Raw genomic sequence first — 21,979 nt, 5'->3', positions numbered from 1 at the left:
CTCTGAAGCCATGATGACATCATTATTCCTGGATGAAGCCTCTGTTTGGCGTGTTGTTAGTCCAGCAACCACAAAGTGAAAATAAATCACAGCTGAAGTGTTTCGCTCTTGTTCTTAATCTGCTCCTAATGAATTCTGGCCCGTTTCCCTCTGTGATCCTCGGGCCAGGCGTGGTAGGAACTGAAAGTGCTGCGGCCTTGGTGGCGTTACGGGGGCCTATCGACGGGCCGTGGATTCAGGAGTGAGTGGGGACGGTCTGGCATGCACGGGGTTCAAGTGGTCAGCCATCATTATCTGAAAAACGATGGGAGGATCCGGATGCGATCAATACCCAGCAGCCATTAACCAGAGAGACTACACAAACCCCGCAGAATCGCACAAACAGAATATGACTCCCGTCCGGCTTCACGGCCGGCGAAATCTCGGCTGAAGGGAAACGCGAGGAGCATAAAGACAAACAAGTCAGATCCATTCCAAACACCAGCACCAGCTGAGGCAGTGGGAAAAGGCGGCTAATGTAAACGGGCTATTTTGGGAAGGGCTGACACTTGAAGGCTGCTGTATGAGCCGTTCATGCTGCTTTTGATTTAACAGCAACATCAGCGAGGCCAAACACAACAGCCGGGGCATCCGCAGACTTACATTTCCTGTTTGCGGTTGGCTTGATTGCTGCCCAGACGTCTTCCTCCTCTCTCCCTCATCTCTTTTATTCGTCTCAGTCATTATGACTGACAGGAAAGCTCTGATTACAGACAAATAACAGTCTGTGCTAAACAAGTCCTGCCTGATTTAACAACCCAGCCTTCTTCTTCTTCTTTTCTCCTCTCCGCTCTCCCTTTAACGAGAAGAGATGTTTCATGTGGCAGTTCTTGTTGACACATAAACACAGGGGAATGTTGATAAGAATGCTGATTAGTAGAGGAATGGGCTCCTCCTATCTTAAGCTGCCACATTATACCATCCCAGCTTATCAGATTAGATTTGATTTTAGGGAGAAATTGTGTTAGTCACTGAAGAACAAGGCAACTCTCTGTGGAAAAGAAAGTCAGAACACAGATGGTGTACATACAGTGCCACGTAGTTTTCAACATTTTGTCAAAACTTTAATATCTACTGAGGATCTTCTGAAAACATTTGAAAACAATTTTCAAAATGTCTTTCAAATTAAAACCTGAAAAGTGTGGCATGCATTTGCACTCAGCTGCTTTTACTCCGCTCTCTCCCTAAATAAAAATCAACAAACTGCCTTCAGAACTCAACTAATAAGTACATTTCTGTGCAATTTATCCTTATTATAGAAGTACGACTTAAGCCTTAGGTCAGGGTTAGGCCGTAAATAAGCATCCCAAGCTCTGAACATCTCACAGAGAACTGTTCAATCCATCATCTGAATATGGAACCTGCCAAGACATGGCTGTCCATCTGGACAGATATACTGCTCAGGTGGAACATTCTCTCCATCCAACTGTTAACTCTGCACTCTTAAAACATAATTTAAGACTGGAAAATATTAAATCAAGATTTTTTTTTAAATCATTTTTATTCCAAGTTACAAGATGTCCAATTTGGTACAAGTTACGTAAAGAAGACATGTGAAACAAGGTCCTCTAGTCAGACAAGAACAGAACATTACAAATAAATCTGAACATACCATTCACATTGTGTAGACTTTTGTTTATAGTTTTGTTTTTTGTTTTTTGGTTGAGGCGTTGCATGTTAATAATTGTTCCATCTGGAAAAGGATGCTGTGCAGCTGGAGGGATTTTTGCTCCTGCTTTTATATTTTCTGACAGTTGTTATGATGCCTAATTGTGGCAACAAGGTATATTTACAACTGGAAGCAGTTGATTAGCATCTCAAAAGCTCAAACATTACCTGAAGTGTGGCCACAAATCCCAGTGGATTTGACAGAAGGCTTTATGGATGCAGAGCAAGATCAAAGAGCAGCGAAAGAAGAAGTTCAAACTCTCTCTTCCATCGATTATTATGGGAAAACATCATGTTAACAGCTTCAACATCTCTCTGCCCGGCTTTTTAACTATGGTGCATTCACACCAGCCCTGTTTAGTCTGCTTCAACCGAACTCTAGTTCCTTTACCGAGAAAGGTAAAGGAACCTTTCTAGCCTCCACAAACGCCTCATTTGTGGAGCCGTGAATCCGCAATCGAACTCTAGTTGCAGACCAAAAACACAAACGCTGGTTCACCTAAAACGTTTTTAGGTCTCGATTCGGTTAAATGAACTCTAGCTCAGTTGCATATGTGAATACAAGCAGACCGGTGACCTCCCTAAAAGCAGGAAGAGACTATAGCGCAGGGCATTCTGGGTAAATACAACCTAAACAAACAAACAACTCTAGCAATCGCGGTAGGTAGAAATGGCTAGTACTGTTTTACCAAAGTCAAAAGAGAAATCCTGCAACCACTAAAATCTGATGCTACTCCATTTTTGTTTTCAATTTGTGAAGAAGGAAGTTGTTGTTCTTCCGAGCTTTTTGTGTCGTTTATTTCAGTGGTTGCAGCGCCACCACAAGTAGGGAGGTCAACAAGTTTTTTTAAAGGATTAGGTTTTTTTGACAATGCAATATGAAAGCGAACAGCACCAGATGAAAGTGCAACAAATGTAATTTTGGTGTCCAACTGAACTGAGTTTACTGGACTGTCAGGTGTGATAACACAAAAGAGAAGCAACAAACGCAAATGAGGTGGAACAGCAGCACTTACCAACAACCGATGGAGTAATTCAGGACATGTTACTGTAGAATATTGTTTCTGCTGAATGGATCCTGAACTATTGAGCTGTTAGGTTGTCAAGTTATTGTCAGCAGCAGTCTTCAGTCAGAGGCTTCTTCTTCTTCCTGCCCACAGCATCACCATCCACAGGGACTCTAAAGATGCTGTAAGACATCAGTTACACTATTTAATTTTCCTTTGGGATGAACAACATATTTGTAAGTTGAATTTGAACTGAACTGACAGCGATGCGCAATGTTAGTAAGTAAGCAAACTTTTTTTTTCATAAGGCATCTTTCAAAGGTAAAAAACTAACGTTTCATAGTAAAATTAGACTTTAAAATAAAAACACTGAAGCTAAAACAGAAAAGCTTAAAAGTAGAAATAAAACAGCATACAAATACATACAGCTGAAAAACAGTTTAATGATATTAAAAACCTATTTAGCCAGTTAAAAACCTCGCAGAGTTCTACAATCTCTTTTTATAGAGGGACCTAGCAACACTGTTTACAAGTATCAGCACTTACATTCATGCAGGTGACAAGACCTGACTAGTTTTAAAAGCATCAAAGAATAAATCACATTTTAAAAAACTGCTAATAAAAAAAATTGCCTGTCTGAATAAATTTGTCTTTATAAAACAGCTGCTTTTTAAAAGAATAGACAGAATCAATATAGTACAAAGATGGAAGCAATGCGTCCACAGAGTTGGGTCCAGTGCTCTAAAAGATTTAGTAGATCTTGTCAGACCTGATGGGAAGACAGATGAAACTAAATCCAATTGAATCTTCGAAGAAAGCCTGTAAGAGGCTGCAAAAGACACAGTCAGAGCTAACATGGAATGATTTAAGTCAAACTATATTGATTTCTAAAAATGGCCCAGTCAAAATTTGGGACCAAATCTAGTTGAGAGTCTCTGGTAAGATGTTGGCATTGCTCTTTTCATAGAACCTCCCCATTCAGTCTGACCGAGATTAAGGTCTTTTGCAAAGAAGAATGGGAGAACGTTTCTGTCTGGTCAAATTTATGCCATTTTCCTCCCCAGAATGTTGAAAACCATCATTTTCCTTCCAAATTCCACCACATTGTCTCACCCAAAATCCCAATAAAAACACATAGAAGTTTGTGATTGTAAAAGTGAAAAAGACAGACTTGTACTTCTTCTGGCCGCTGCATGTTGTCAACTCACTCACTTGGTTATTTGTTGGTATTTTGTAGACCTACTGCCTGGAGGCTTAGAAGAAGAGCTAAACGGATAGAGATAATATGCCAAATGTTGGCCTGAAGGTGGGAGGGGGGGTTGTTCTGTCCATCCTAATAGAATTACAAACCACTGATAGATGAGTTCTTTCTCCGGGCTGCTTGTCTGTCAAACATTAGGTCACACTCGGCTTCTAGACTCAGAGGGGTGGTTGGGTAGGAAGGAGGATGGTGGGGGATGGGAGGGAGCTAATGGCATGTAGAAGAAAACGTCTGGAGAGGTGCCCCACTCCCTGCCAAGAAAATGAGGGCAACAAAAGTGGGAAAAGGGTCTAGAAAGCAAGAGGAAAGGGTGAAAAAGAGAGGGTGGGAGTTGGTGAAAGAGAGCAAAATGAGTGAGGGTGGGGGGTTAAAGAAAGAGAGGAGAGTGAGAAGGGTACAAAAGGGTGCATTTGAATCGGCTCTAATTAAAGCCTGTGTGATGGACAGGACCTGCAGACGTGCTTGCTTTTTCTTTTTCAGCGTGTGTGTGCGTGAGCAGGGAGACGGTGTGATGATGGGAGGGGCCCGGCCCCAAGTAGAGATGTCTACTGCCAGCAGCCTGAATGGGACAAAGACCTGAATAGAAACTTCAAAGCGACCTCTGTGAGCTCACCCTCCAACTCTCTCCCTCTCCTTCGCAGTCCCTTGGCTCGGCGTTGGTCAACAAGCTCCCGTTGGAGCAGACGCCGCCTGTGTGATTCTGTTTGCCGGCCTGTTATTTTTCTTGACAGCTACAGGCGATCCCTGGCAGCTAGTTTAGATTTCAAAGCGTGTCTTATGTGGGGATGTGTGCGCCGGCTGGAAAGAGCAAACTGCAGGGATGCAGATATAATTGGAGCTGAGGATCTGACTCATTGCTCTCCCCTTTTTGAACCGAGCACTGGCTCTCTTAATGCAGCGCTGGAACCGGAACAAGTAGCCCACAGCGCTGACACGCTGAAGAAATTATTGTTGCTAAATGATACAGAGAGGTTTAGCGTCTAATTTCATCCCAGTGTCCTTACCGATTTCGCCCCGCGTTATGATCCCGCGGTGTGCGTCATCTCATTTGGCTCTGGCTCAGGGCTTGTAATGATCTCCCACTTATCACCTCTCTCGCTACAATAGATTCCCGAAGTGTCTAAGGGTGCATTCGCACCGGCCCTGTTTGGTCCGCTTTCATCGAACTCTAGTTTGATTGCCTGGAAAGTCTGGCTCGCTTGGGCAAGTGTGAATGCGCAATCAAACTCTGATGCAGACCAAAAAAGCAAATCCTGGTCTGCCCAAAAATCCAGGTCTTGATTTGGTTGAAGTGAACTTTAGTGCGATTCAATGTGGATCCAAGCGGACAAGAGACCGCTCCAAAAGTAGGAAGCAAAGGCATTCTGGGTAAATACAAATCAACAAACGTGAGAGTTTAGTGCTATCAAGAAAAATGGCTAGTAATCTTTTACCAAAGACAAAAGAGAAATTCTACAATGGCTAAAATCTGACGCCACTCCATTTTTGTTTACATATTGCGAAGAAGGTAGTTTCGGTCATGTCTTCTTCATTGGTTTTCTTGGAGTGGCACCACAGGCAAGAGCTGAACAGGTTTTTCAAAAAGTTTGCTTCATTTGACACAATGCAGTGTTAAAGCAAACCACACCAGCTGAAAATGTAACAGACGTCGTCATTTTGGTCCCCAATACACTGGATTATCAAGTGTGAAAAGACTCTAAGAGACAAGGGCCTCTGAAAATCCAGGAATTTATCCTCCCTCAGAGAAGAAGCAACTTCCTAGGAATAAGCAGGAAGAGCTAAAATTGAGGGCCAGGGCAGGGCTGAGATAAGATTTGCTTGTTTGTTTGGATATCCGTCCTGTCTGAACCCTCTTGTACCAGTCAAGCGTCAGGTCAACCATCCAAAGCTCGTGGGATCAACATGTCATTGTTGCCGCCTGGTGTTCCTGACATGTCCTCAGTGGCGTCATCACAGCAGAACATAGAACAGATTGCTCAGATCTCGGCTGAAGACCCACCAGCATCCACCTCTAATCAGAGCACCGCCCCACCGAACAACCTCATCAGGGGGCTTTTATCCCCCCCTCCTGCCGGCGGGTGCTTTGGGAAATTGTACAGGCTGTTGCAACTTTGATCACATATTTATATTCCGAGTGTAACCCCAGCAGGCAAGTCTCGCGCTCCTGCAAATGAAACATCATCTGATTGCGCTTTCATTTCACGCGAAGCGGACGAGAGCCTTTATTCTATGAAAATAAGCTTATATTCGGAGCTGTAGATAACTCTATCTGCAGACAGAATGTTATCTGTCAGCCTGATTATGTCATAGCTTTTTCAGCTGAGCGTGATTCTGTGCAGGCTATAAATAAAGAGGCTGTAAAAAAAAACCTGGAGGAGGCCCCCTCTGGCACATACACACCCCGTCACGGTGGCATGGCCTTAGAAACAAAGAGATGAGCATTATAACGCCTAATGTACGCATGCATGATTTCACAATCGGAACAAAAAAGAAAAGAAAAAAAAAGAGGCATTAGATCTGAGCACGCATTGTTGCACAAACATGTCCACAGTGTAGGTCAGAGGTTAGCTCACACTAATCACGGGCAGGAATTACACATTAAGTTTAGGCCTCCTTGCTGCCATCAGCAATCTTTAGACACAAATCTGGCTTGATCGTTCACTGCACTTCATGGCAAAACTAGCAAATTAAAGTTTATTTAATATAGCTGGTTTTAATGGAACTCTGTGCATTTTTTTTTATTAGGCTTGAGGTCCGGATTATTCCAGAAGGTTCCAGATTACTTAGTTGTGTGTAAAGTTCAGTCATCTGACCCTAAATTCAGAAGAAACAAGTTCAGAAAAAGCCTGCACGGTGATGCAGTTTGTAGAGCAGGTAGGTCCTGGGTTCGAATCCCGGGCCAGGTTCTTTCTGCACAAAGTTTTCATGTAGATAGGTATCAGCTGCCCCTGTAATTCTATAGAGATAGGTGGGTATAGACGATGAATGGAGGCAGCAAAAGTACAAAACCCTCACCGTTCATGCTCACCACGCACTGGAAACTGATGGAACACTGGTGTCCCTAGTCAGGTTTAAGCAAGTTTTACATTGCTTTGGACTGAGAGAGTCCAAGAAATAAGAACCTGCTCCAAAATGAACACCCTTACCCTTGACTGAAATATTTTTTTTATCAAACAATCATCGTGCTGGGTGATGTTTTGCCCAAACTAGCTTAAACAAAGGGAGGACTGATTTTCCTCAACTTGAGAGTTCGATGGTTGAAACTTGGACAACTGGGACAACAATGATCTCAAACATAAAGTAGACAAACATGAGGCCTTAACCATACTAAAATTTGTAGATCAATGTTTCAAATCTAAAAGAGCTTTACCAATTCTACCAAGAGGAGACAAACATCCATCTAAAAAGATACCAGAGGCCCATAGATGATGTGTGGTCAAGGTACATCTATGCAAATATTAATGGGAGTGTATGCATAAATCTGGGTCTGCATGAATAAATTCCTGATTAAATTCAGACTTGTCTGTCCAGTTTTAGCTTTGGCAATTTTTTCATGTCCAAGAACAGTTCAAATTCATCACAAAACTCCCCAAATTTATGTGACATTCATGGACATGAAGAGTGCATGTACACGTTTTCAGACTATTTCAAACCTGAAGGGACGGGGGCGGGGAAAAATCCCAAATATGAGGACGTCCTTGTTAGTAAGCAGAGCTCTCGGCTGGGATCATCAAAGCCACAGCAATTACTCCCATGCTCCTTAACTCGGGCATCAATCTGCTCTTATCTCAGCTCAATGCAGGATCAGGGAATATCAGCTCCAGCATCTGCTCCATCCGCAAACCAAGCCACTAAAAGCACAACAAAGTAGCTCTGCAGGCATAAATAGCGAAAGGAGGGGGGCCCCCGGAAGACGGACACATAACAAAAAGCAGGGTGATGAAAGATAGGCCGAGGGAGACACAGGTGTGTGTGCGTGCTGGCGTGGGTGTGTGTGTGTACGTGTGTTCTTGTTTGTCTTATTTGCCTTGAGCATTTGGGTTCAATCAAACTGGAATCTGTCCATCAGCCAGAAGAGAGAGAAAAGAAAAAGCTTCATTCAGACGGATTTCCAAGCAGTTCGCCTCGGCTCATGAGAGATTCTTCAAGGGAAATGAAGACATACGGAGAGAAGGAAAGTCAACAGCATGGGTCACGGAAAAAGGTCAAAGTTGAGCCACAACAGGCAGGAGCAGATATGAAGTTAAGACAGGCATGTCATATTTATTTGAGGGGTTAAGATATCCCCCGACTGTTTGTCTTATGAGCTTTGAGGGAACCCTCACATCAAAGCCCAGAGACACGTTTTTTACATTATGAAGCCGTTTTGCTTGGAAAAGTCAGGCGATCCTGATTCTGTTATGGGGAGCAAAGCTGCTCCAACACCTGGCTGGAGTGAGAGCTGGGCTGCATGAAGTGGACAGCAAACTATTTTTAGGGAGGATGTTTATTTTCCTCCCTGTCCGACCGAAGCAACATCTTTCATTCCGACCTCTTTATCGCAGCTGTGACCCTGACTTCCCTCCTCCTCCTCTTTCTTCTCCGACTGTTCCATCTCCTGTACCTCCTTGCCCTCTTTTGATTCCCCTTTTTTCTCTCTCCCACCTTGCCCTCGTTTGAGCCGGAATAGTCGGTCGTGGCGCTTCCTCTGAATTCAAATGCTGCCACATCTAAAGACATCTCAGTTCCTCACTTGTGTCGAGGCCTCGGCCCTTCTAGCTGCGAATCAATAATAAAGGAGTTAACGTTATGAGGAAATACCTCAGCTCCAGGTGCTGGCTGCGGGGGTCAGGGGTGAAAGGTGACCGGTCACACACCGAGCCTTGGGGCTCCCTGAACCCTGACCCCCACAAGACTGATGAACAGCGCGCTAACGAGTACCAGCTCCCCTTCTCCGTGTCTGCACTCTCTCTTCTCGTCTTTGACCACCTCTGATTCCTCTCCCTCTTCTTCCTTCTCCCCCACTTTTCTGATTGGAGACAGCAAAGAAATGCCCTGTAAAATGTCTCGTACTCCTTAAATTTGCTTAATCTAAACCTTGCAAAAGTGTTTGTACCTGGTGTTTTTTATTATGATTTTTAATTGTTGCAGTCAGAAGACAGTCAGCGCCACCCTTAACAAGGAGGGTAGAAAAAAGGTAATTGCTCAAGACGGTGGTAGTTTATAGAGTCCTGTGTCCAAACATGCATGAAAACTGAATGACAGGAACAAGAGTGGTAGGAAAAGGTGCACCAGTAACAAGGAGAACCACATTCTTGAGAAGATTGTCAAGCGAAATCTATTGCAGACACACAGACGAATACTAGATATGGACTACAAATGTCGCATTAGCCCCGTCAGGCCACGTCTGAACCAGAGTCTTACCTGGGCAAAGGAGAAAACAAACTGGACTTTTGTGCAACGGTCAAGAGTCCTGTTTTCAGATTAATGTAAATTCTGTATTTTATTTGGATATCAAGGTCTCAGGGTTTTGGAGGAAGAGTGGGGAGGCACAGAATCCACTTTGCTCAAGGTCCAGTGTGACATTTTCACAGTCAGTGGTGGTTTGGGGTGCCATGTCATCTGTTGGTGTTGATCCACTGGGTTTTCTGAAGTCCGTGGTCAATGCAGCCGTCTGCCAAGAAATTTGACAGCACCTCACACCTCCCTCTACCGACAAGCTGTATGAAGATGCTGAATTTATTTTCCAGTAGGACTTGACACACTTCCAAAGGCACCAAAAGCTGATTCAATGACCATGGTGTTCCTGTTCTTGATTGGCCAGCAAACGTCCCCGACCCGAACCCCATAGGAAATCTACGGGCTGTTGTTAAGAGGAAGATGAGAGACACTAAATCCAACAAAGCAGGTGATCTGAAGGCCACTATTAAAGCAATCTGGGCTTCCTTTACACCTACACAGTGCCACAAGCCGATCACTTCAATGCCACGGCGCATTGATGCAGTAATTCATGCAAATAGGAGACCCAGCCAAGTATTGAGTGATTAGAAATGTAGATACTTTTCAGAACCATGTTTTCCTCACACTGCGCAGTGCTCTGTCATGGTCTATCACATGGCATCTCAAATAAAACACAGCACATACAGTTTTGAGGTTCAGCCTCTGCACCTGATGAACTTTTAAAGTAGCTCACCATCTGCAGCTTCCTTAGATTAATAATCATCACCATACCACATTCAGACAAGTCACTGTTGCACCCTTACATAACCTAACCCCTATCTAGCAGTGCATGCAATACTTAAGAATAGATTGAATAAATTATGATTGGGTAAGGTGTTAAATCATGGCCAGCAGTAGAAGTGCTCTCCTACTAATGAGGCTGCTCATCCTCCGCTCTGGAGGAGGAAGGGAAGTGAGAAATCTAATAACGGGAACATTCATGAGCTTCCACCCACACGGGCACATTAAAGAAGCACATGCATGCACAAAACGGACCCGGTTCAGACAGGGTCGATACGCACACACGCATTCATCGCGCACGCGGCCGCACGCCGGTGTCATTTGGGCAGCCGCACCATAAAGCCAATTAAAGAGATGAGTCTTATTAGCAGAGGTGTCCCGGGCCTCGTACATCACGGGGCTTTCCTGGCAGGGGCCGGTGACGTGCAGGGGGCTCTCCGTCATCTTTATGAGACCTGTCTCATCACGCCCTTATGAGACACTCATCCAAACTTTTACAGACTCATGATTCAACTGGTGCTGGCTCGGCCCAGAAACCCATCTAGCCATCCGCAGGTCACCTCTGAATGGGCTCGGGGGGGCAAGGAGGAGCATATAACGTCAACAAATTTTCAACTGTCTACAAGCATAAAAATTTACATGTTTACCCCTCAGATCATATGTTTGTCATATTTCCCATTAGCCACTAGAATTTTGAAATGGTAGCCATTTTTCAAGACGGCTGCCATGACAACCAGGGTGACCATGTCAATGTAAATCGGTGAACATAATTTCTGTGGATTTAATTATGTATGGTTTGACACTAAAAGTATTTATCTGTGATAAATATTCCTAGTTTCAGTGCAAAAAATGCCTTTTCTTTGACTTCCATTTTGAAAAATGGCCACCATAAAATATTTTTGCTGAAATATTCAGCTCTCTGCTGCACCAGTGGAAGTGGAAGAGCAGAGATGCTGGCCTTGTTTGGAGCAGCACTGCATGTTTTCAGTGCGAGTCCCTCTAATTGAAAAACCGTAATCTTGTTTTCTTTCTACCTGCAGTTAAAAGCATTATTACACTCGCTGCAAAGCTCTGGCCCCTTTGCGGGGACAAGCGTGGGTCGGGTGGGGAGGAGTGGCGGCACAACCACGATGAGAGTAGAGGTGAGGAGCTAAGGTATAGAGAATCGGATTCCAGGGCAACTCAGGGTAAACATCACCCCGCTCCCAGCTGAAAACCCCACTTGTTTTCTTGCTCGAGCCCCCCTGCTCCGAGCCGTGGACCACCTGCAGCTCCGCTGATGACAGATTCCCTCCACACTGAGGACCATCAGTGCCAAAAGGAGACTAATCCTCCTGCTCCTATCCTCCAACTACAATAGGCCTGTCACTCGTTCGCTCATTCAGCATACCTTTAGCCGTTCTGCCCGTGTGTCAATACGAAGAAAACCGACAGGAGGCAGACAGTAGGTTCCCACGGCGCTCTATTCATAGCGTTCCGCAGGAATCTGCAACCTGTTCGGGCCTGTTTTGGTGAAACCTGCTCCTTATAATGAAAGGCATTGATGCTTCTTCTCATTTCACATTCACCTTGACATCTCTCTTACAGCCCACACGGCGTCTCGTCTTAATCCAGGAGTGCTTATCTTTCGCTTTTTATTCCGTTACCAGATACTGCACTGGAAGCGGAGTACAGTGCTGGAATGACATGAGAAAAGAAAGAAAATAAAAGCAACAGTTTAAATTTAGTGCAGGATGAGTATGAATTTTGGACATCTGACAGTTATTGGCCTGGAGGTTTGTCTGTCTGTGTGCTTAACTCCCGGTGCTTAATCTAATGAAGGGTCGGGTAAATAATTTAACAGGGTCAGCTGCTTTTTTTTTCTTTTTTCCTGCCTTTACAACCCGAGCAGACTATAACCAGTACTTTCATTAATGATTTATTCATGGCATAAACATTGTTGCTTCATCTCATCTCAGGAGACTATTCAGGTTTGATTCTGTCTGTAAAGAGGTTCTTTTAAAACGCGTATAAAAAACTCCAGCTACAGAGCCTCGTGCTCATATTTCTTAAGCTTCAGCATATTTTGCTCGGATTTTATGTGGCAGGCAAACACAAAGCAGTGCTTAAATGTGAATCAGAAGAAAAATGCAACTTTTCTTTTGCAAAGCTTTATAACAAACATCTGAAACTAGTGGCATGCAATTGTATACAGACTCCTTTTAGCCTGATATTCCTAAACAAAACCTTTCTGCCTTCATAAATTAGATAATTAGCAAACAGATGAACATCCATCTTGACTGTTTAGCCGTCAAGCTAAAGAGGGAATGTGATAACTCTGGAGGAGCTACACAGAGCAACAACTCAGGTGGGAGAATAGTTGTTGGTTAGTACAACCATAAGTTGTTGTCTCCATAAATCAGTCCTTTAAAGCAATTGTGTTTGCTGTGACTCTATTTTGTCACAGCATTTCAACGCAAGTTGAAGGTGCTGCACAGAACCTTCACAGAAACAACAGGATTTTAACACAGTTAATATTTCAAGAGAAAATAGCCTTTCCAAGTACCTTCTTGAAATATCACCCTTAATCCACATAAAATCATGTCCCGAGGAGTTGTCAAAATGCAAAAGAGGAGTTTCATATTGGTCAATCAAGTTAACATGAACTGCTTGCACCTCAAAAACATGCAGATGTCACCATTTAGCATCACACAGGAAGTTAAAATAAAAGGGGACAAAAAAGATTGATCAAAATTCATCTGAGTTGTAGTGATTGGTCAGAAAAAAGGGAAACACAGAAAACGTTAAGGCCAGATTTCCGAAAGAGTTACGATGACTGGTGAAACTCACAAGTCCCTGCAAAATTTGTGGACGAGTGAATTTGAATTTGCTTTTTTTTTTTTTTTTTTTTTACAGATTCTCTCCATCAAAGCTGACTTATCTTCAGCTATTTCACAACAAAAGTATGGGCAGAGATTTCAGTTTTTCTTTTGCAAATCCGGTAAAAAAAAACAAACCTGCAGCTCTAATCGCAACAAAAGGAGGTCTATAAAAAGTATAGACTCAGGGGAGCTGAATACAAACACATGCTGCATTTCTTTCAGATTTTCTCTCAAAATTATATATAAAACTATATATAGTTTACCTTCCACTTCACAATCATGAGCTACGTTGTGTTTGTGTATCCCATAAGACCTAAATAAAACACATCACGGCTTTTGGCCGGAACATGCGAAGGGCGCTCAGTTTAAAGCAAGTTCAGTAGTCATGTCACATGCTTTAACTTGACCACCCTTGTGATAATTATCCATCGTATCCATTTACAAGCATGTGAGGATTTTGGAGGACCAGTCCCTCCTGGAAGCCTCAGAGGTTTCAACATGAAGCCGGGCTGATGAAAATGAGGACGTGGAGGTTATCAGAGGTAAATAGAAGCTGGAAGCCCCAGCTGGGTCTGTGGTTGTGATTAAAACCCGGCAGCACCCTGACCTCAGCCACACAATTTAACCCAAGTCATCTAAACAAATGCACTGCCGTGGAAACAAAAGCAGGAGGGGGGGGGGAGAGAGAGAGAGAAAAAAAAATCATTATTTTGGCACAGAAAGAAGACACGTGGAATTAACTATGAGTGAAACTGGTTCAGGAGCTAGGACCGACAGCTCAAAGGACAAATCAAACAGAGCAGCAGAGGGAAGTGCCTTTCTGCACCTCTTGTACGCCCCGACAGCCGACATGTGACAGGCAGCCTGACGCGGTGATGGACGAGCCTCTTCATGTGTTATGAGATGCAACATGAAACATGAAGGGGAGCTCTCTGCCAGGTCCCATTCTGGTGCTCCTGCATTGATCTGAGGCCCCCTGTATTAATCATGCACTTAAAAAAAAAAAAAAAAAAGAAGTCTCTGCAGCTTTCATCCTTTCTTCTGCCACCTCGTGAGCCCACTTTTATCAAATAACTAACAGCGCTGTGTGTCTGAGCACAACAAAGCATCGCTCCTGCTAAAAGGCGCCTTTGAGATGGAGACTGGGTGTCTGAAAGCACATTTTCACCAACTGCAAAAGATCCATGTAATAGAGAGCAACATCATCTGTGGGAGCGTTGAATGTCAGCAGGGGCTTGGAGTGCACTGCCTCCATGCGTCGAGAATGTAAATTACATCAGAGCGGCCTGGTACAGGTACTAAATCTGGGTTTGAAACGAAAAAAAAAACTGTTTATCCATGAGTAAAGCATGCTAGAATAAAATATGTTTACTATTTGCGAACTAGGAAGTTGTGAGATAAAAGATCAAATCTAATATCGCTGCGGTGCATATAAAACTTACTGATAGGTGCACCAAAATAGGATTTGCATCTAATTAAATGTTTCACATGACCAATTTAGCAAATATAAAGTGCGAAATAAAGGGAGAGATCCATTGTTTTAAAATTATAGTGCTAAATATTTTTATTTTAGCCTGACTATTGAGCACATCAATTGGACATCCTGGTTGGTCGGGCAGCTCTTTGGCGAGTGGCTGCTGGACAACTGTCAGGTTAGCAACCTTCCCCGTGATTATCTAAGCCATTTCAATGTCAAAAACAATATTTTATTAGAGTTTACATTTTAATTCTTTGAAATTTGAGTTTTCATTTTTCAGTTACGTCGTGTAGTTTCAGTTACCAGAATAAAAGCAGTTGAAATATATCATTGGGGGCAAAATTTCTAGTTTTTTTTTTTTTTTTGCTAAATATTAGCAGTGCGTTTGAAACTTACAATTTGAGCAGCTTTAATTTCCACACATATTTCCAAGTGCATTGGAAATGTCACATTCTGTAGACGACTATAGAGGCATTATGGCTTTCTACAGTCCACAGTGCCAAGCTTTTTTTTCCGTGTATCATGATATTATTTGGCAACAGAAGCGAACCGCTGGCAACCGGCGATAAATGCGCACTTACCCGTGATGGACGCACAAAGCTAACCAGTTAGCGCATATTAGCAGCTAGTTAGCAGTAGCCTCAACCGCCGTTAGTCACAGAACGAAGTCAAGATGTCCGCGTGTGACTCAAGTCGTTGCCCGACAGGAAAGTCAAACTGGAGGTTTACAAAACTACTTAAAGATTAAATAGTCCTGCCACAACAGAATTTAAGACCTGTGATTAACGCATCAACTAATTTTTTAAATCCAAGACATTTTAAGGCTTTAATTTCAGAGACATGAATTTCATGCTTTTTAAGACTTTTCAAGGACACAGCGGGCACTCTTGCACAATCACGACCGGTGGGAATAGACACCAGGCCCCACAGCTCAGCACAGATAAGTTGACATGGATTTAATGAATGCATAAAACTGAAAATGCTTGAAGATTTAGCCTCTCTGCAAGTCACTAAACCAACTTGTGCAAAGCCGTTTCTGGGCCTTAAATTTCTGTTGCATGAAGTGTTTCATTTTCTGTTACCTGTAAACAGACATTTCAGCTCAGGAGTATGATAGGATTACAGTTCAGTCTTGTGGGGGTTTTTTAAAAAAGATGCTTGCTTACTGGTGTCTTCAGAAAGTCCGTCTCGCTGAAATGGCCATTTCAAAGGAACTTCCTATTGAGCACAAGGTGACAAAGATGTAATCAAACTGATGAGCATGTTTTAAATAGGCCAGACACCTCCTTATGAGGAAACCTCACCATACCACGATGCCTGCGCCACCATACCTCAGTGTTTGGCAGCGCCATCTGACATTTCTTTGTTTTCCTTCCTCCAACTTTCTTTATTTTTTAATTAATTTGATGTTCTGTATATTTGGAACAAACCATATCGCACCGATGAAATAAAACTGCCTTCTTAAATAGCTACAAGATTTTACCTGGAGTTATTGTCCACACACTGCTTTCCGTTAGAATTGATTAAATGAAGTCAGTAGGACAAGTCATGACTGAGTCTGATGGTTTACTGTAACTCTGCCACTCCTAGCAAATTAAATAACATATACAGAAATATTTGTTGCTTAAAAATAGTGAATGATAAGGTTGCTGTTGGATTGTGGTCATTATTTTTAACAAAACCTTTTGAAGCGTTTTTTCCCCAACGATATTCTAATTTACTGGAATGCACTTGTACGTCTGTGAATTTGTTGGCTAACAAACGGTCTCAGAATTTCTTCCACTAAAGGCAGGCCCGGTTCCAACCCGATAGCAGCTTACAAAAACGGAACGAGAACCATTTAAAAAGTAAGATGTACCACAGAAGAAATGTGTTGATTTTTATTCAAAAGTTACTGTCTCCAGACAAGTACAAATCAGAAAAAAAAAACAAACAAAAAAACAAACAAACAAGAGTGACTGAAAAGGAGGATGGGATAATAGACGATAACTCGAGACTGTAGGCAAGAGTGCAGGAGAATAAAACAGAAATGTCCAAAAAAGCAAGGAGAGAAATTAAATTTTGTATATGTACACATGATCTAATAAGGATTTATACCGATGTAGTGGTAAGTAACAAACAATAAACAGTACTTTTTTTTTTTGTTTCCTTAAAAGAGTTTTGTTTTTTACTTACATAAAATAATTAGGCAAAAACACGTATAGGCTGTTTATCTACTTTATCACATTACATCCGACCACCTCATAGTTCATGTTCTAAAAGCCAATTTATCCACCTCGGACATGGAAGATTACTGTGAGAGAAGGTGACCTCCACGAGCATGTGTTGTTTTTTGTTTTTTTTTTGTTGTTTTTTTTTAAGGCTTAAGCATGGAATGACTATAAAATAAACGACCTCAGTAGACAAAACATTTCATTGAAACTCGTGTTGACAAATATATGTCAAAATCTAAGCTTTTTGTCTAGCTGCCACAGCGCTGCTGAATAACGTCGGAGTTCAGTACTGTCTGAGTGACCGCCTTACAGGTTGAGACGTTTGAAATCTAGAAGCAACTTTTTTTTTTTTTTTCCTCCATTATTATTATTATCATCATCATTTGTGACAGGACTCTTTTCAATGCTGAGAAAAAACCTTAAAAGCTCAATTTCACAAGTTCTTTTTCATTAGTTATATCCAAACTAATTTACACGTAGGAAAAAAGGTAGAAATTCAAAGACGGTATCAAGACAAAGAAGAAAGGAAAAAAATATATAGGAACTTAAAAATACAAATTTAAAAATCTTCCTCGACGCATGGCTTCACATGCTTTCTTTTCTTCTTTTTTTTGTTTGTTTTTTTAAAGTTTTACTTATACATTTCTCAAACTTTCGGGCTTAAGATTTGGAAAAAAAGAACAAAAAAACAAAAACAAAAGCACATATATAAAATCAGCACCGATTCATATATAACTTTTATTTAAAATGCGGAGATACCCATTTTAAACATTATGCTGTGAGAATTTAGTTAAGAAAAAAAACAAAAACAAAGAGGTTCGGGGCCGGGGGTGTTTTCTTTGAGCTACCTTCCACAGCGACACTACTCTTTCTTCAAGAGGGGAGGGCAGATTTTTCCATTTTCCTAATAAGGAGCGAGCAAAACCTCTGATTGTTTAACAGGGAGTCTGGAACTCGGGAGTCTGGGAATCTTCACAGCATGAAAGGGATCTGAACTGATTCTACGCGGCATCTCGACATCTTTAACCACCAGTGGTTATCAGGACCTCAACTCAGACCCAACAACGGGGAGAGGGGAAAAAACAAAAACTGAAGAGATAAGAGGAAAATAAACTTATAAACAAAAAGCGGAGGGGGGAGAGGAAGAAAAGCACAAACAGAAGGACCTCCATCCACTTGGCTAACACAGTACAAGCAAGCTACTACAGTCTGTTTATAAATTACTACTTCACACCTGGTAACTTACTACAATTGTAAAAAGGGTTAGACATTAAAAAAAAAAAAAAAAGGTTTCTTAAGTTAAAAACACACCAATTCATCCCCATGTTTAAAAAAAATAAAAGAAAAAAAACAAAGGAGGGATAAGAAAAGCTATTGATTTTTTTTTTTTTTCCTCTTCAGACACGTCTTGCTTTCTACTAAGTTTTGGAAGTGGCCTGTTTAACACTAGCTTCGAACAGGAAGAGCTCACCCAAGATTATAAAAGTAAAAGTTTCTGAAACAAAGTCCTCTCTGAGCAAGCAACACTGAGTGTGGGTTGTCATTGGTCCACGTGGAGTACAAGCCAGAATGTGTTTGTATTTTTTTTTCTTCTTTTTTTTGTGTGTGTGTTTTGTTTTGTTTCTCTTTTTTTTTTCTCCGTTATTTTTATTTTATTTTTTCTTACAGAAAACACTTCTGTTTTCGCATCTAATAATTCTCTTTAAATACAAAGCGTCTCTTCTGCAATCCCAGCGTCAGAATCCTCTGGAGTTTAGCTTAAAACATGGACACCCCGAGGACCTAGGAGAAACACATACACACAAGGGTTATTTCTTTCCAGATGTTGGTTTTTTTTTGTTTTTTAAACTATATCGTTGCAACCACAAAAGCGATTGTGTTTTATGTGACATACCAACTCAAAGGAGATTCTAATTAGAAGGAAGAGGAAGCAAATGCTCCATTTTTCTTTCCAAAATAAATCAAAATCATTATAAAACACTTTCATATCAAATGTTGTAACTTCGCTTCAAATTGTTGTTGTAGATGCTGAAAACTGTAGGCAGGAACTATCTCCCCTGTAGCAGTCCGCCTTACGGCGACTCTGAAGAAGCCTCTGACTGAAGACTGGTCTTATGAAGAGGATTCTCAGGGTTGTTCTTCATTGGAGCTGGAGAGCGTGTGAATGGTACTTTTTTCTTTTTTTTTAAACCGCACCATGGATTCTCAATTTGGTTGCAGCCTGAATTTTAACTAGGCCATTTTAACAGACTTTTTAAAAAAAAGTTAAAAAAAAACAAAAAAAGGTAGGATACAAACAGTCGGAGGTTTTTTTAAGATGCACAAAATCTGACATAAATTTAATGAGAGATATGACGAAAACTATAACATGAGTAAGAGAGAAATAAAAACTATTTAAAAATTAGACTGTGCAATAATGTGAACAGGAGCAACTTCTGCCTCTATCCAGGAACCTGGATTTATCTTCTTCCCATCAATTCTAAAGAGCCTCTCTGTCACAAAAGTCTCTAGTTTGGTTGCTTCCGAAACTCCACTTCTTGGAGTTTTATTTTGAGCCACCAGAGTAAAATAGGGCCTAAATATCAAAGCATGTTAGCATCATCAAATGTTGGTAAATACATTTTGAAAACCAGGCATCCTTGTGATGCTCTACTTTATGTTTGTAAGTCACATAAAACCCTGATAAAACACAATGAAGTTTGTAGCATGAAACAAACTTTTGCTAGGCACTACATATTCAACAGCTCTGCCACAAAATAAGAAAAAAAAAAAAAAACACGGTTAGATGCGACTTTCTGACTGAACAGACTAGTAGAGTTGTCAGAGTTCTTCTAGGGTTAAATCTGGCTCCCGCTGTTTGTTTTTGAAAACCCAAAACTACACAAAAAAAGAAGTAATGACTTTAGAGGAACGATACCGTTAACGTTTTCATGACTGCAACTGGCAAACGTTTGTCATAGTTACAGTTTGTTTCTTTCTCTTTTGTGTCCCTCTAAACTGATTACGTTCAATTTGTGCTTAAAAAAAATAAAATATAACCTCCCCCACACCCCTGCCTTTTTTTTTTTTTTTTTTTTGCAGCCACAACAGAAAGAAAAACTGAAGCAAAGAGAACTTATTTGCTGATGTGATTTTAAAGATTCAGTTTTAGATGAAACTAACAAAAAAAAAACCCCTCTACATTAAGTCCCCATGTTCCCTTTCTGCCAGCTAAAAGGAGAATTGCAGTCTGTAGGTTGTTTGCACTAGCATTAATCGCAGCACCGAGACGCCCAATAATGTTGCACTTGGCCACCAGCTGGTCAAATGAACTTTTCCGAAGGTTTCAGAAGACATCGCTCAGCGCCGGGAGTGTGGCCAAAAAAAACGACTCCACTCCGCTGGACGTTGTCCAATCAAACTTCTCGTTTACAAGCCACTAATTTCAGCTTCGCATAATGAAAATACTGGGATTCGTTTGCCAAGCGATAAATAAAACACAGTCTAGAGGGGATGGGAGTGGGGGGCTGGGGGGGAACTCTTAAAAGTTTACCGATTCATCCATGATAGAAGCGGGGTCAAAGTAGTCCGGCTTGAGCTCAGACCTCTCGCGGCGGTTCTTAGACGGCGGCTGAAAGAGGAGAAACGTCGAGTTTTAGAGAGAGGTGGGGAGGGAGGGGAGAATCAAGGCGAGCTCTGCGTCAAACCTCCTTACTCATGAGGAAAAAAATTTTCAGAATCAATTTAGACAATATTTAGAGCTGGAATGCACTTACCGCTTGATGCAGCTCTTCCCAGCAAACAGAAATATTTACGCAGGGTGAAACTTAGATGTGGGTTTTAAAGTAAATCTGCATGCTCTCTGTGGCTCTGCTATCAATCTTAATGTTGTACCAACAGCTGCTACTGCCAGCACACAACATAAATCAGTGCTTCTCTACAAGTCAGCCGCTTCTTGAAGGGGTTTCTGTTGGAAAATGTTGCAGTCGGTACACCGAACAAAAACATTTCCATCAGAGGAGCTGATGGAAATGAAGAAAGGACAAATGTTGTCAGGTTTTAACACGCTAGGAATATTTTTTATGCAATTTTTTTCACCGTTTCCGAGGATCTCTGACGTGCCAGTAGGTGGCAGCAACAACAACAAAAGTTCAAGAAGCCATTTGTGGCTGAGGTTTGAAGTTCAATATCAGCAAAGAAAAAAATAATAATAATTTGAAAAACCTGACAGCAGCTTGGTGCTAAAATGGTTTAATCTCCAGAAATGTTCAGAAATATTTTATGGGTGTTTTTTTTACTTTTAAAGTTTCTCAATAGACCAACCAAGAAAAAGTGGATGATTAAAAGTTCTTGCTTTTAAGAATTTGCACTTCTTTTCATAGACTAACTACATCTGTGTTCAGCCGAGTCTGGTGTCGGTGCATTCAAGTACTGGCTCCGACGAAGCAGCGTTGAGGTGGTTTCCTCAACATTTATGATTGGAGCTGCAGTGGTCAGACTTTTATGGCTCATTTTTGATCTCTGTGCTGCTTTTGCCTCATTTGTCCTGAAGAAATATAGTGCAGGAGGATATAAAAATGTTTTCTAAAGCCTTCCTGCCAAACATTTTGCAGACTAAACCGTTCAAATTAGAGCTGAGCGATAAATTGATAAATTAAAGTTTTGGTTTAATTTTAGGAAAGTCTGGGTTTTTCCCCCCCTCCCAAGCAACAAACTCCTTGGGTTTCCACAGTTCAGAGTTATGTCAGAACACCCAGGGCGGCCATCTTGTTTGACAAACAATTTTTACAGCTTCTAATTATTTGGACTTGGAAATCAGATCAAGTCTATGACAAAATACAAATTGGACTAAGATTTTTCTTTTTTTAATAAAAAATAAAGTCATAATGTTATAGCTGTAGTAACAGGAGAATAAAGTCACAATGTTAGAAGAATGAAGTACCAAAAAAAATGTAATCAAATGAACTTTCTGTTTCTCCTGAAAACAACTTTTTCTCACAATTAAAAAGAAATATTGTAGTCTGGCTTTCATTCTCTGCTACAACTCACAGGAGGGACAATTGAAATAAAGGCTCCTTTTTGAAGACATGTTCTCTCTCATTTGTAATTTATTTTTTTTAGAAAACAAAAAAAAACATCTAAATCACATCTGGTGTGAAAAAGAAATAAAAATCTGACTTTTTTTTTTAAGCCATATCCTCCAGTCCTGGTCCACAGACAGCACAGCTTTGCTGTACTCGCCTTTAACCTTCCTG

At 41.4% G+C, this 21,979-nt stretch overlaps 1 protein-coding gene and 1 long non-coding RNA gene across 5 annotated transcripts in view; one reads left to right on the top strand and one right to left on the bottom strand.

The window, feature by feature from the left end:
* The first annotated feature begins 14,047 nt into the window (after positions 1-14,047).
* LOC114138948 (uncharacterized) lies at positions 14,048-19,850 on the top strand. Its single transcript, XR_003594354.1, has 2 exons — positions 14,048-14,707; positions 18,771-19,850. It is a non-coding gene; the product is annotated as an uncharacterized LOC114138948 (long non-coding RNA).
* Positions 16,399-21,979, bottom strand: part of stag2b (STAG2 cohesin complex component b) — a 27,943-nt gene continuing 22,362 nt past the window's right edge. For all 4 annotated transcript variants that reach the window (XM_028008464.1, XM_028008462.1, XM_028008466.1 and 1 more), the window contains exons 33-34: positions 20,278-20,355; positions 16,399-18,527 (exon numbers count right to left, since the gene is read on the bottom strand). In XM_028008464.1, the coding sequence (XP_027864265.1) occupies positions 18,504-18,527; positions 20,278-20,355 (102 nt within the window). In that variant the 3' untranslated portion in view covers positions 16,399-18,503. The remainder of the gene's footprint in view (positions 18,528-20,277; positions 20,356-21,979) is intronic.

This window comes from Xiphophorus couchianus, chromosome 23 (assembly GCF_001444195.1).
Source record: "Xiphophorus couchianus chromosome 23, X_couchianus-1.0, whole genome shotgun sequence".
In the NCBI taxonomy this organism is placed as follows: Eukaryota; Metazoa; Chordata; class Actinopteri; order Cyprinodontiformes; family Poeciliidae; genus Xiphophorus; species Xiphophorus couchianus.
The sequence above is the reverse complement of the archived record's forward strand: the minus strand, read 5'-3'. Positions and strand labels throughout refer to the sequence as shown.